This window comes from Hypanus sabinus, chromosome 21 (genome assembly GCF_030144855.1).
Source record: "Hypanus sabinus isolate sHypSab1 chromosome 21, sHypSab1.hap1, whole genome shotgun sequence".
Classification (NCBI taxonomy): domain Eukaryota; kingdom Metazoa; phylum Chordata; class Chondrichthyes; order Myliobatiformes; family Dasyatidae; genus Hypanus; species Hypanus sabinus.
Window position 1 is genome coordinate 53524640 of NC_082726.1, and position 14624 is coordinate 53539263.

At 42.8% G+C, this 14624-nt stretch overlaps 1 protein-coding gene across 6 annotated transcripts in view; it reads right to left on the reverse strand.

Moving 5' to 3' along the window:
• kcnma1a (potassium large conductance calcium-activated channel, subfamily M, alpha member 1a) overlaps positions 1-14624 on the reverse strand; it is a 924908-nt gene that overhangs the window by 124206 nt on the left and 786078 nt on the right. For all 6 annotated transcript variants that reach the window (XM_059946553.1, XM_059946552.1, XM_059946549.1 and 3 more), the window contains one exon: positions 296-389. In XM_059946553.1, the coding sequence (XP_059802536.1) occupies positions 296-389 (94 nt within the window). The remainder of the gene's footprint in view (positions 1-295; positions 390-14624) is intronic.

Genomic DNA, 14624 nt, shown 5'->3' on the forward strand with positions numbered 1-14624 from the left:
ATAGCCTGAGGGAAAGTAACTGGATGAATCCCTCTGATTGGTTGCTGCTGTCATTAGTGCCACTGCTGTTTAAGAAGTACATACGGACAGGCTGGGGTGACAGCTAAGACTTTAAAGACTGCGTTTTCTCTAACAGCCTTTCCTACCTCTTTCATGACAGAATTTTTTCAGCTCTATCATTAACTGCTGACAGCCTGACAGAATAAATACTTTAAGGATTTCTCTCTCTCTTTCTCTCTCTCACTCGTTCTCTCTCCTCTTAGACACGAAAGTTCTTTATGCTGTCTTCTCTTACCTCATCAGCTTGGGAGAACTGTTGGGTGAATTTCGCATGCCTCCATTTCGCTGTTTCTTTTTGGGAGACAGCGCTTTTGGGTTTTCATCTTGAACTGCAAACAGACCGAAGATGGAAGATTTAAAAGCCGTTCAGGGGCTGACACAAAATGAAAACGCAATATTAAATTAAAAAAGGCATATTAAACCGAAAGTGACTCATTATCAAAGTTAAAGGTCCCCGCACTATAAGCAGCTAATGAGTCTCGAGAATTAAACAAAATATCAAGACATTTAAAACCCAACTAAGGTTAAAATTATTTTGATTATGGTGCAACAGAAAAAAGTAAGAAAAAGAAAATTTAAAGCAATGCACATCAAACAAAATACACACACTCACACGGATACACACACACACACACACAGCCACGCACACGGATACACACACACACACACAGCCACGCACACAGAGAAAGGAAAACTCTGATTGGACATGGCCTTAATTTGGGTGCTGTGAGTAGAAGGGATCACCCACTCTCTGCAAAAACACAAGGAACCCAAACGCACTGTAGATGTAAATATGTTATGTGGTAACATGGCTTAGTAATAAAGAAATCAAACCACTCGGCTTAAAAGGTGGGCCATTCCAAGCGTGTAGTTTTCATGTATTGACTCCAAATGTTCGGCAGTGGTGATAGGAACTATGCATGGGTACAACTTGCAGGACTGGGCAAAGCAAACAAGGTGGGAGAAAAAAGCTGCAGGCTAGGGCCCACTGCCTTCCAAACAACAGCTGTTAAAAAAGGTAGAGACAATGTTTAACCAAAGTATTTAATGCATTAAGGAAACACCATTAATTCTGGCTTTCAACTTAAAAATAACAGACCCACATAACTCTATGCCCATGCATCCCTGCTCTGAATTTGAATACATTTCACCAAATAAGAATCTATAGTTTGATGCATAATTTTCATCCAAGTTCTGAGATTCGGTTGGAATGTTTAAAAGATAGGTGGAGTGAAGCTACCACTGTTCATTGTACGGGCCCTGGTTTTAGGTGAACTTTTGGGCATACAATGTTGTTTTATATCCATGTGGGATGGCACAGTGAACTTGTGAGAAGCTTGATAGGATTATGGATGGACAACAGAAAAAGATTCCCTGGGGAACAGTTCAGCACGGGCAGATCAGACCAAAGCTCTGAGAGGGTAAGGGTAGAGAAGGAGCTGGCTCCACTGACTGGGGTCACAGAATATTGGGGTTTTTGATATAGAACTCTGTTTGCCATTTGCTACATGCTATTGACCCCCCTATGAATTTCTGCAGAAATCCAGCCTTTAGCACAGCAGAAGTATGGGTATAATACTCCCCCAAACTTACATTTTCAGCTGAATAATGGCAGTAACAAAGACAGGGATGCATTGCTCTGGAAAGCAGGCTGGTGGAAATGGGTTATAATATTGTAGTTCCACCAGCACTTCTAAAAGAGCTACGAAAGGTTTGATATAACCACCTACTTATAACAAACTCACAGCCGGAATGAGCATTGAACCAGATCATCTAGAACGTAATTAGCAAAAGATTAGTCTTGACTGGAATATGCTCTTAGTTTTAGAGCAAACCTGCTGCACAACTGGAGTTTGGACAAAGAGGTCAATCAACAGCATTGTACCTGCTCTACCATTCAATGTCAACACTAGTTTCTATTGCAACCTATGAACCTAGTCTTCATGCTTCAGTGTCCAAGAACCTATCTTGCTCACCAATGAATATACTCAACAGTATAGATTCCATAACCCCGGAGAAGGAATTCCAACCATTTAAAAGTGAATAAATTCCTCATTTACTTCCTAATTGGCTGACCCCTTTAATCTGAAACCTGTCCTCAGCCAGGAGAATCATTGGTTTTAACAAACTCCTGAAGAACTTCTGCATTTCAACTTTCATGATACACTGTCATCCCTAATTCCATGAGACCATAGGGCATTAGGGCAGAATTAGGCCATATGGCCCATTGAGTTTGCTTGCCATTCCGTCATGGTTAATTTATTATCATTCTCTACCGCATTCTCCTGCCTTCTCTCTGTAACCTTTGACACTCTTGCTAATCAACTTTAAATAGACCCAATGACTTGGCCTCTTCAGCTATCTGTGGCAATGAATTCCATAGATTCGCTACCTTTGGGCTGAAGAAATTCCTCCTTACCTCTGTTCTACAGGGACTTCCTTCTATTCAGAGGCTGGACCTTGACTTCTCCACTATAGGGAGCATCTGCTCCACATCCAAACTACTCTAGGCCTTTCAATATTTAAGAGAATACTGGCTGGTCTAACTAGCCCCTCCCCAATCACAGCAGCTGGAAAGAAAATAACTAATGAGCTGTTAAATCAGGGTGAACTGAGATACTGGCTGGCGTGAGACGCTAAAGAGCAAGGATTTGGCTCAGGTATTCTCAACATTCTCTGGACCTTGTTTAGTCAAACTTCAAACTGTTTTTACTGGCAAATGATAAGATGATATGATCCCCTGGATGGCTCTCCACAAAACCTGGAGCTGCACATTCTTCACCTTTAAGTCTGTAATATATCGGTTTCAAACTGTACAGTGTTTACATTCCCCACTTGCAATGTCATTTTATAACTTTTTGAACATTCATTTCTTAAATGTAAATCTGCCCATATAGGTGACTTTGTCCACATGGGCGACTCATAAACTATGACATGCACTCGTGGGAGTGTGTGTTCATCGAACAGTAACTGCATCTCCCCTGCCGTAATCAGTAGCCACTGATAATTCTACAGGGTGTGCAGGGGAAAGGAACATAATCAGCAATAAATAATTTAAGAAGCCTGTCCACACAGCCGTCTGCTGGGTTTATGCACAGCGCTCTGAAAGTGATTTGCCTAGATTTCTGCTCATTATTAACTTAAATAAATGCCATGTATTGTATTTGAAAACACAGCAGCCTTAAACTCTCAAACTCTGCAACTGGCAGCTCTTGTCACGAAGAGTTCTGCCTGTGAGCACATCTGCAAGCTTGTATGTGCATGTGGAATGTGTGTGTGTGTTTGTGTGTACGTGTGTGTGTGTGTGTTTGTGTACGTGTGTGTTTGTGTGTGCGTGCATGTGTGTGTGTGTGCGTGCGTGTGTGCGTACGTGTGCGTGCGTGTGTGTGTACGTGTGTGTGTGTGTGTGTGTGTGTGTGTGTGTGTGTGTGTGTGTGTGTGTGTGTGTGTGTGTGTGTGTGTGTGTGTGTGTGTGTGTGTGTGCCCAGTTGTAAATGCAGGAATGTGCACAAGTGCATACATAAGTAAACTGCATGTATAGCTATATGTTTCAGAGTACATTTGATAAATAAACCTCAGTCTGAATCTGAATGCATATGTGAGTCAGTAGGTACAAGTGTAACACCAAGGACTCCCCCACCATCTAGTCCATGCTTCCATCGGGCTGGAGGAACAGGAGACTTAGAGCCCTCACCACCAGGTTTAGGAATATTTATTACCCTACACCTATCAGGCTTCTGAACCAGCGTGGACAACTTCACTCACCTCAATGCTGAATCGATTTTTTAACCCAAAGACTCACTTTCAAGAACCTTACAGCTCATGTCCTCAGTATTATTTATTTATTTCTTAATTTGCACTGTTTGTCCTCTTTTGCCGGTCTTTGTTTATGTATAAAAACTGTTAGGATTCCTCCCTGCACTTTGCTTGGTGGCAACCTTGCCCTTTCTTTAGCATTTACCTCTTTTATGGGGCCAAGTTCCTAGTTTGATGCTCAACCAGCACGGACAGAAAGGCTGCAAGGAGCCGGGACTATTCGCCCCAATGTCCGGTACGGATGCCACTGCACCACTGGCAACAGACTTCTTTATGTATAGCTTTTCATAAATTCAATTGTATTTATTTATTTTCCTGTAAATGCCTGCAAGAAAATGAATCTCAAGGTAGCATATGGTGATATATATGTACTTTGATAATAAATAACTTTTTTAAAACTTTACATTGTTTGAGTACATATTTGCTTGCAGATGGACATACAAGAATGATATCAAAGTACTTAGTCATGTGCTTGCAGTTGCCTTTGTGCATGTTCTATACACACATGTGAACATGAGTGGGTCCTTCTGTGTACATGTGGGGTGGGGAATGCATATACTCTTAGTGGCCACTTTATGAGGCACCTCCTGGTACTAATAAAGTGTCCATCAAGTCTACATTCATGATCTTCTGCTGCTGTAGCTCATGCACTTCAAGGTCCAACTTGTGCATTCAGAGATACTCTTCTGCACACCACTGTTGTAACGGTGGTTATTTGAGTTACTGTCAACTTCCTGTCAGCTTGAATCAGTCCAGCCATTCTCCCCACACCTCTCATTAGTAAGGTACTTTCATCCACAAGACTGCCACTCATTGGATATTTTCTGTTTTTCACATCACTCTCTGTAAACTCCAGAGACTCTACGTGAAAATCCCAGGAGATCAACAGATTCTGAGATACTCAAATCAGCCCATCTGGCACCAACAATCATTCCACAGTCAAAGACATTTCTTCCCCATTCTGATGTTGGGTCTGAACAACTGAACCTCTTGACCATGTTTGCATGCTGTTCTGCATTGAGTTGCTGCGACATGATTGGTTGATTGCCCCCATCACCCAGGACATGCCCTCTTCTCATTGTCACTGTCCAGGAGGAGATACAGAAGTCTGAAGGCACACACTCAACGATTCAGCAACAGCTTCTTCCCCTCAGCCATCTGATTCCTAAATGGACAGTGAACCCATGAACACTACCCCACTATTTTATTATTTCTGTTTTTGCACTATTATTAATTTAATTATTTAATATACGTTTATATATACTTGCTGTAATTAATTTATCTATTTATTTTTCTATATTTATTATATATTGCATTGTACTGCTGCCACCAAGTTAACAAATTTCATGACAAATCTTGGTGATATTAAACATGATTCTGATTAGATATTTTTCATTAACAGCAGGTGTACAGGTGTACTTAATAAATTGACCACAGAGTCTATCTGCGTGTACATGAATGTGGGATTGTGAATGAGAATGTACTTCTGTCTGCGTGTGTATGCGTACATGCATGAATGTTCATTCATACAGTATGTCCGAAGTCAAATCTCAGGGTTGTGTACTGTGTAAATGTACATGGGAATGTGTGTGTGAAAATGTGCCTGTGCTTGTGAGTGAGTGTGCTATGTGTGTGTATATACACAAATGTGCAGAAGGGAGTGTTGATTATGGGTGTTATGTGTGTCTGAATGGGGGTGGGTGTGTGTATATGCATAAGTACAAAAGACAATGTGTGCATAGATTTTGGCATTGTATGTGTGTGTGTGTGCGTGCGTGTGTGTATGTATGTGTGCACACGCACGCGCATACGTACGAAATACAATGTGTGCATAGATGTTGGCGCGCGCGCGCGCGCGTGTGTGTGTGTGTCTGTGTGTTTTCCAGCAATGTTTAAAGGGAGCAATAAAAGGCATCGCAAACTACAATGTCACACACAGCTGTCAGCACTGACTTACTGACTGCAGGCTCCAGCTTCTGGAGGTTGGTGAAGGTACAGCAGCCAGGCTGGTACATCGCAGGCAAGTGTTGGGGTCTGCTGCAGCCCACCAGAGACTGCACTCCCCCCAATTCCCCCACATGCTATGTACTCGGGCAGCTGGGCACAAAGTCACGGGTAGGCCGAGGGCTTTTTTCTACAGCTATTAATAAACATCATGGATTATGTAACAGATGCTGCCCTTGGCAGCTCAATGCCACCTGTGGCACTGAGAGTTAGTTTGGCACATGCACCAAGAAAGAGGAGAGACACTGAAAATAAACGGCAACTGGGAGCAAAAGCACAGTGGATACATTAGTTTTCTGTGATCCATAGGTGGAGTTATTGAGAGATACAGAATGGAAGCAGGCTGCCATTCCCACTCCCTCTTTCAGGCACCTGTTATAATACTAATCCTACCCTAATCCACCCTATCCTTCCCACTTTCCCCACAACTCTCCCACCAGATAATACCACTCATCTGCACCAGGGTAATTTTCAACAGTTGTGGATTGCAGGATCCCTCAAAGTCACCGTGTAAGCTGATAGGGTGGTTAAGGAGTATAGTGTGTTGATCTTCGTTAGTCGGGGGACTGAGTTCAGGAACGTGAGGTAATGCTGCCGCTCTATAAAAATCTGGTTCGATCATACTTGAAATACTGTGTTCAGTTCTGGTCACCACAGTATAGGATGTGGAAGCTTTAGAGAGGGTGCAGAGGAGATTTACCGGGATGCTGCCTGGTTAGAGGGCATGCCTTATGAGGACAGGTTGCGTAAGCGAGGGCTTTTCCCTTTAGAGTGAAGGAAGTCGAAAGGTGATATGTTAAAGGTGAATATGATAATAAAAGGCATTGATAGAATGGACAGCCAGCGCCTTTTCCCAGAGCAGAAATGGCTAATAAGAAGGACATAATTTTAAGGTGATCGAAGGGAAGTATGTGGGGGGGCGGGGGAAATGTTTTTTTCACACAGACAGTGGTAGGTGCTTGGAACGCCCGGCCAAGTGTGGAGGCAGATACATTAGGGATGCTTAAGAGTCTCTTAGATAGGCACGTGGAGGGCTATGTGGGAGGAAAACATTAAATTGATCTTGGAGGACGTTAAAAAGTCAACACAACATCATGGGCTGAAGGGCCTGGACTATGAAGTAGGAACATTTGGGGAAACGTAGTCACAGGGAGAGATTGCAGACTATATACACATACACACACATATTACCGGAGGTGAGGGTTGAACCCCAGACACTAGAACTGTGAGGCAGCATCTCCACCAGTTGCATCACTGTGCACTGAGGACGAGAACCACAGCTAAAATCTTACAGGAATGGGATCTGCCATTATTGCCCAGCTTGGTACATCTGTGGCTCCTGACCTACCAAGGTGATAGGGGACTCGCTGAGTGGGCAGAACCAAGGCAATGCTAGTTTTCCTGGCAAACCCAAATCCATAAATGATCAAAGCAAAATGTTAGCAACATCTTACAGCTATTATTGTCCTTCACTGCAAAGCTAAACTAGCTTGCATACTCTGACTAAATTGCCAAGAAAGCTCACCAAAGCTTCAACTTCCTCGCGAAGGTAAATAAATTCATCACGTCCCCATCAGCTTTATCGATGCACCATAAAAAGCGCCATTCTATCTGGATGCATGATGACCTGGGTGTAACTGTACTGCACGCGACCACAAGAAACTGCCAAGAGTTGAGGGCACAGCTCAGCACATCTTAGAAAGCTCTACGAATTCTGTCTATCCTTCTTGCCACGTCAGTAAAGCAGCCCGCATGATCTCTCTTCTCCCTTACCCCATTGGACTAAAGATACAAAAACAATACGCACAAAATGCTGGAGGAACTCAGCAGGTCAGGCAGCATCTATGAAGGGGAATGTTACAGGCTGAGACTCTTCATCAAGACTCATAAAAGCCTAAAAGCATGTACCACAGTGAAGGCCAACTTCTAACCTACTTTCCCTGGCTCTTGATAAAAGGGTAGAAACCATTCTTGAGCTTGGTATGATAAGATGGAATCTTAGCCTCACAGTCTACTTCTACCTTACTATGATATTGTACTTACTCCCTACCTGTACTGCACTTTTTCAGCAGGCGTTACACTCTATCCTGCATGGTTTTACCTCATTCTAACTGAATGCACTGTGTAACAATTTGATCTGCATAAACAAGACAAATTTTACACTGTATCTCGGTACATATGACAATAATAAAATAATATCAAGATCATATGTCCTGGCGATGAAGCAGGCAGAGCCAAACTAAGCTAGTGATCTGTGATGGGTAAGAGTCAAACAGGGCATGCAGAGCCATGCTTACAATTCATTATCCTGGATGCTGACAAGTCAGTCAGAAGCAATTGTCATTAGTCTGACTGTTCAGATAACAGTGCACTCACCAGCTGATGATTGTGAGGCACTGTTTTAGTGCCTGTAATTGGATGATTGATGGCAACAAGGACTACATCTGCTCCTTGAGCTATCTCTGAATAAACAGCACAACATGATGAATTTCTTGGATATAAATGGTGCTAAACCAGAGGGCAGCTGAAGAACAGATTTCCCCTCTCGTTCTGCTGCAGTGATAATTCACAAATAAATGAAAATTAATTTACACAAAAAAGAAATCAAAGTAATGCCCTTTCCTTCTGGCCACTTGAATACTCTTTCACTGTCTGGCTTTGACTTGTTTGAGAGAATAAGATCGGCAGCCACTGGGTGTGTGTCCCCTTCCCTCTCACCTGGCTTCACCCACCACCTGCCAGCTTGTATTCCTTCCTGTCTCCCCACCGTCTTTTTCTGGCGTCCTCCCCATTTCCTTTCCAGTCCTGATAAATGGTCTTGGCCTGAAATGTCAATTGTTTATTCCCTTCTATCGATACTGCCTGACCTGCTATGTTCCTCCAGCATTTTGTGTGTGCTGCTATCAATTTTTAGCATCTGCAGAATCTCTTGTTTTTGAGAGGATAAGACTTTCCTCCAATCTACTCGTGTAGGTCTTGATTCATATATGAGGAGGCAACAGAGAGATTAGTCCTGTTGCAGGGGTTTGATCTAAATTCTCAATAATCCTTTTACCCTCACAATGCTGAGTTCATCCAACAGATTGTACGCTCTTCCAGATTCCAATATCTGCAGTTTTTGTATCTCCAGTAGGAAGGTCAGGATGGATTTGGTGACTTCTCAACTATCCCAGGCTTAGGAAAGTGCAGCCTGGCGAAAGTAAGGCAGTCGTCATGTGGGACAAAGCCCAGTGCAGTCCTACTCTCGGTAGCTCTGTGGCACAACTTCCTAGCACCAGAGAAGACTAAGTTTGTTTCCTTAATGACCTTCCCGTGCAACCAGTTCTCTTGCTACTTCCAGCTTCCAAAACCGCAGTTCAACACTAAGGAACCAGCATTAGGATAGAGTGGTTACATCAACAAGCAGAGGTCCTATTATGTCCCAAAAAAAGTCCCCACTGTTGCACCTTGGAGGCGATAACCACTAATGACTCAGTTTCGTGTTGGCAGGAAAATATTGTGCAGGGAAAGAGGGAAGAGTACTAATCCCCATTAAGAACAGGTAAAAAGAACCTTGCTGACATTCAGTTGCTGTCCTCCATTTACACTGAACGTTTCAGGAACACCTTATATCCTTCCGCCATCAGATTTCTGAATGGACTATATATATTCACTGCCTTTGGACATTTATTATGTGGCCTCTGGATAGGAAGTTAAACTGAATTAAAAAGGGAAATGGGATTTTTCAGATGGCAGGCATAGAAACAATGGATTAAACTGCCATCTCTAGACACAATTTGCTCTGCTCTGTCTGAGCCATTGTGTTCATATTTCTTACAGACATGGGAAGTGGCCGTGCAGTCTGCTGTTTCGATGCCAGTTCTCTGAACAATCCCATTTCCCATTTTAATTCATTTTAACTTCCCATCAAAAAGCCACATGAGAAATGTTCAGTGGCAGTGAATATACAAACCCCATATGGCAACTTATAAAAAAGAAAATGCGCCATCAAAAGATTTGGTGAATGGTGAGATTGATTCCAGTTCGAGTGATGCTATATCATAAGGTGCACTGCCTTCACTCTTTGACAGCATAGGAACAGGGCCCAAGTGCTGATAATGTGTGACTGTCACCGATGCTTCATTAGTTTATGCAATAATTGCCTTATGAACAATTGCAGATTATTTGGATAAATTAACATTTAGTGAAGTTGTTGAGAGATCAACAATAATACAAGTAACTATTTAAGCTTTCTCATATTTATTTGCATAAACAAATTACTTGCTGGAAACACTATTATAATGATTGCTATATTACTCACTTACCATTAATGACTTTGAAACTTTGATTTATAAGATGCTGAGCACTTTGCAAGCTTAAATCAAATCTTTACAACAGGCTTTGATTCTGACTCTAGCATGTAACCTGGCTAACGTGTAATTAGACAGGTCTAATTCATATTTTCTGATCATTATTCTAAATCTTATTGAAGTGATCACCAAGCATCAGAAAATGTCAGAATAACTTATTGAGCTCATTGCACTTTCAATAGAGGCCAATGGCACTTTTGAAAAATATTGCTCCAGTGCATTGCAGAGGACATTTCCTCTATTCTCTGGACAACAGCAGTAAAATCCCCAAAGTAGCTTGGAGCAATCTGTGGCGGTTGAGTCTAACGTCAGCTGCTGGTTAGATTCAAACCCCCGCATTGATAACTCCTGGATTCATCTGTGTGTTGTCAAACATGTACAGCATTAGTTTGAGAATACGCAAGGTGGCAGTTTCACTGAGGACTTCGAATGATCCAGACGGCTGCTGTCTATTTACGTGCAGCGAGGCAAATGACGAGCTTGTCTTGCATTTATTCTCAGTTTTTGCAATGAACAGTTTGCAATCGGAAGGATAGATGTCCAGGAAACTTTACTGAATTTTTATCCGCTGCCACATTACGCGAGTCTCCTTATCGCCTCTTCCGATGTGGCCTCCTTTGCAGGTTAAAGGCCGTCCCCCTCACCTGCAAAGGGAAAGATGGCTGGAGACCAGCTCTCTGGATACAGTCAACTACCCTCATTCAGAGGTCCAGGTGGAGATGAGCTGATCCATTTCCACGCAGAGCGTGAAATCCCAACTGTTCACCCAGCGAGCCATCAGATAGAATCTTTTGGCAAAACCTGCAGGGCTGGCAACTGGAACATTCAGAGGCTTGAGAAAGCTTATCATCTGCTAGGGGCACACATCCAATCCTCCACACTTTACTCAGGGCCCAACACTACAGAATTTTCCCGTAATTCAGGGAGAGTAAGTAAAGGGGATTAAGCTTGTTATTTACTCATTCCCACACACTCACTAATGCTAATATCAGCACGGCTGAATGTGTGGGAATAAGAGCAAGCGTCTTTGTAGCAATTGAACATCATGCAGTTGAATGCCGGCCACAATGCCTGCACAGAGACTTTACTGCTGTGTTCATCACCACTGTCTACATCCCTCCTCTAGTGTGAATGCCAAGGACACACTGGGGGAGCTTTACAGCATCTTCAGCTCTCAACAAAACAAGCTTCCGGACGGTCCCTTCATAATTGCAAGAGACTTCAATCTTGTAAATCATGTTATTTATTGTGCTTTTTAATGTTCTTTTTAAAATTGTGCTCGCTCTATTTTTGCTTCACATTTGGAGTAATAATCATTTTGTTTTACTTTATATGACAATAAACAGTCTTGGGGAATTTCAGAGTAGTTATATGGTGACACATACAGTATGTACTTTGATAATAAATTTACTTCGTATTTTGAATCTTGAGAATGTGCCCAAGTTAGTGTGAATGCGAATATCGTGTGTGTGAGTGTGTGTGTGTGGTGTGTGTGTGTGTGTGTGTGTGTGTGTGTGTGTGTGTGTGTGTGTGTGTGTGTGTGTGTGTGTGTGTGTGTGTGTGTGTGTGTGTGTGTGTGTGTGTGTGTGTGTGTGTAAGTGTGTGAGTGTGAGACCAAGTTGCAATGTAAGTATGTGTGTGGTCTCAGGCTGTAGCCATGCACAGGTGTGAGTGTGCATGTGTGACAGTGAGAAGGGATAGGCGTGAGTGCTGGTGTGCATGTGGTGTGTGCCTGTACAAGTACACACGCTGACCTTCTGTGGCAACTTATTCCTTAAGTAGCAGCACCACCTGCTGTTTACTGCGTTCATCGAAGGGTGGGAAGAGTCTGTCAGACAGCAGCAATTACTGCTTTTAGTTGAAGTTAAATAGGAAAGTATGAGTGAGGGATTGTAGATCGTAGAGGGGATGGTTGCATTTCACACACTGAGGCAATACAAGTAAAACCACTGCACTTCACCAGTCAGAAGTTTTAAAAAGATATTCTTCTACATTTGGAGTGCACTGATGAGCAATTAATGGATAAGATACTCAACTGTTCTGAAGTGATTTCATTTGCACAGATTTTGACTGTTTGATTTATTTAATGCCCTGGCTGATAGCATGAACAGTGTGGATCACCTCCGGATCTTAGCCAACTGACACAGGATCACAAAGACAAGCAGTGAACATTTTAGGAACAACTTCTTCACCCCCACCATCAGGTTTCTGAACAGACAATGAGCCAACTCATGAACACCACCTCGCAATTTCTGCTCTTTATTTGCACTACTTGTTTAATGTATTTCAATATATCTTTCGTCTTGTAATTTGTAGCATCTTTATGTATTGCACTGCTGCAAAACAACAAATTTCATGACATATGCCACTGCTATCAACCCGGTTCTTATTCTCACCTGAACAAAGAGTCTGGACTGTGCCAACATCCAAGTGCCATGGCATTCCCAAGTTCACTCCTTGCATTGCTGTTCTCATGCTACAGCAGCGTTGAACAGTAAGGGACCACACAATTTTTAATGTGGTAATAATGCCATGAAAACAGACCGGAACAAAGGCTACAATCCAAACTTGGGTCTTGATAATATTCCAGTGAAGGATGCCTTCCTCGTTTGTTTTGTTAATGACACCATTAAAAGTGCTTGCTCAGCCACTGAGACTGTGGCTTCCTCCCAGGTACCCATGTCACTGACCAGGCCCTATGCCAGCTTCACACAAGGATTATTTTAACAACCTTTAGGGTTCTTCTGCTTGTACAATATGCTTGGAGAGCAAGCAGCCTATAAATCGGGATGGAGTGGGGTAGATGCCAGGGGACTGCTTGGCAGACATTGCCAGTAAATCCTGCAATTATTCTCGATCAGTGGGCAGGCCAGTGTCACCTCCAGCAGCAGTGCTAGGCTTTATTAGTGTCTATGTATCTATGCCCATAAGATATGGGTATAGAATTGGGCCATTCAGCCCATCAAATCTGCTCCACCATTTGATCATGGCTGATTTATTTTCCCACTCAACTCCATTCTTCTGCCTTCTCCCAATAACATTTGACACCCTTACTAATTAAGTACCCATCAACCTTCACTTTATGAATGACTTGGCCTTCACAGCTGTCATTGGTAGTGAATTCTACATTCTGGCTAAAGAAATACCTCCTCACCTCTGTTCTAAAGGGACATCCTTGTACTTCAAGGCTGTACCCTCTCTGGTCCTCGACTCTCTTAGCATCTGAAGCTGCTGGTCTAGACACTTTTCCTCCACTGTTTCATTCTGCTTCCAATCTCCCCATAGTTTGTTACAACTAACCAGGAGAAACCCAGAGCAGTCATAGAGTCACAGAGCTCTATGGTTCATCTGGTCTGTGTCCAACTCTGCGTAGTCCCATTGACCTCATCTGGACCATAGCCCTCCATATCTCTGCTAACCACGTACTTATACAATCTTCTCTTAGTTGAAGTCAATCCCGCATCGACTATTTCCACTGGCAGCTCATTCCACACTCTCATGACCATCTAATCAAAGAAGGTTCCACTTAAATATTTCACCTTTCACCTTCAACCCAGTTCTAGCCTCACCCAACCTCAGTGGAAAAAATCTGCTTGCATTGACCTATCCATACAACACCCCCCCCCCCCCCCCCCATAATTTGTATACCAGAATTCCTTTGGTGCTGCAATGCTTAAACTACCAGACTAGAGGCCCGCAGACTATACTACCAATCCAGAGGTGCAATTTCAAAATCCCAACACGACATCTGTGGAGTTTATAAAAAGAATGGCTACTAACAACTGGATTGTTGTAGAATCTCCATGTGGTACACAAATGTATTCCAGAAGAGGAATCCATGCTACCTTGCTTGGTCCTCATTTTGCTTCAGACACAGCATTACAGTTGATGAGTGATTGGCCAGTGAAATAGCCCAGCAGGCCAAGTGCATCATAACCCCCACCCCATTACTGCCTGGTTCAAGGTGACAACAACCTCACCAACAGAACCTCAGCGTAAGAAATGTTGGCTTTGCCAGTGATGCCTTGATCTCAAAAAATTAAGTAAATAGACACAAAATACTCTCCAAGCTGTGACCAGATTACTGATTTTGGGCAGGTTGTCATCAAACTTTGGGTTTAGAAGGCACAACTTAGTCAGAATGTCCAATTTTGTTCGGTAAGTAATCAACCCCTTCCAAGTGCGGGAGAAACTGAGTCAATACATGTAAGGATTCAAACGTGAATATCCCCCAGTTTCTGTTAAGCCTGGTTTTAAGTAAATGCCATTTGAAACAGAACCTAATAGGCAGCCTGTAGCTGTGAAACCATATCCAAGCTTGAGAAAGAGGAAAAAGGAACCCCTCTGCCTCAGACCAGAGAGACCAGACATTTGACCTTATGAGTTTAGGTTGTA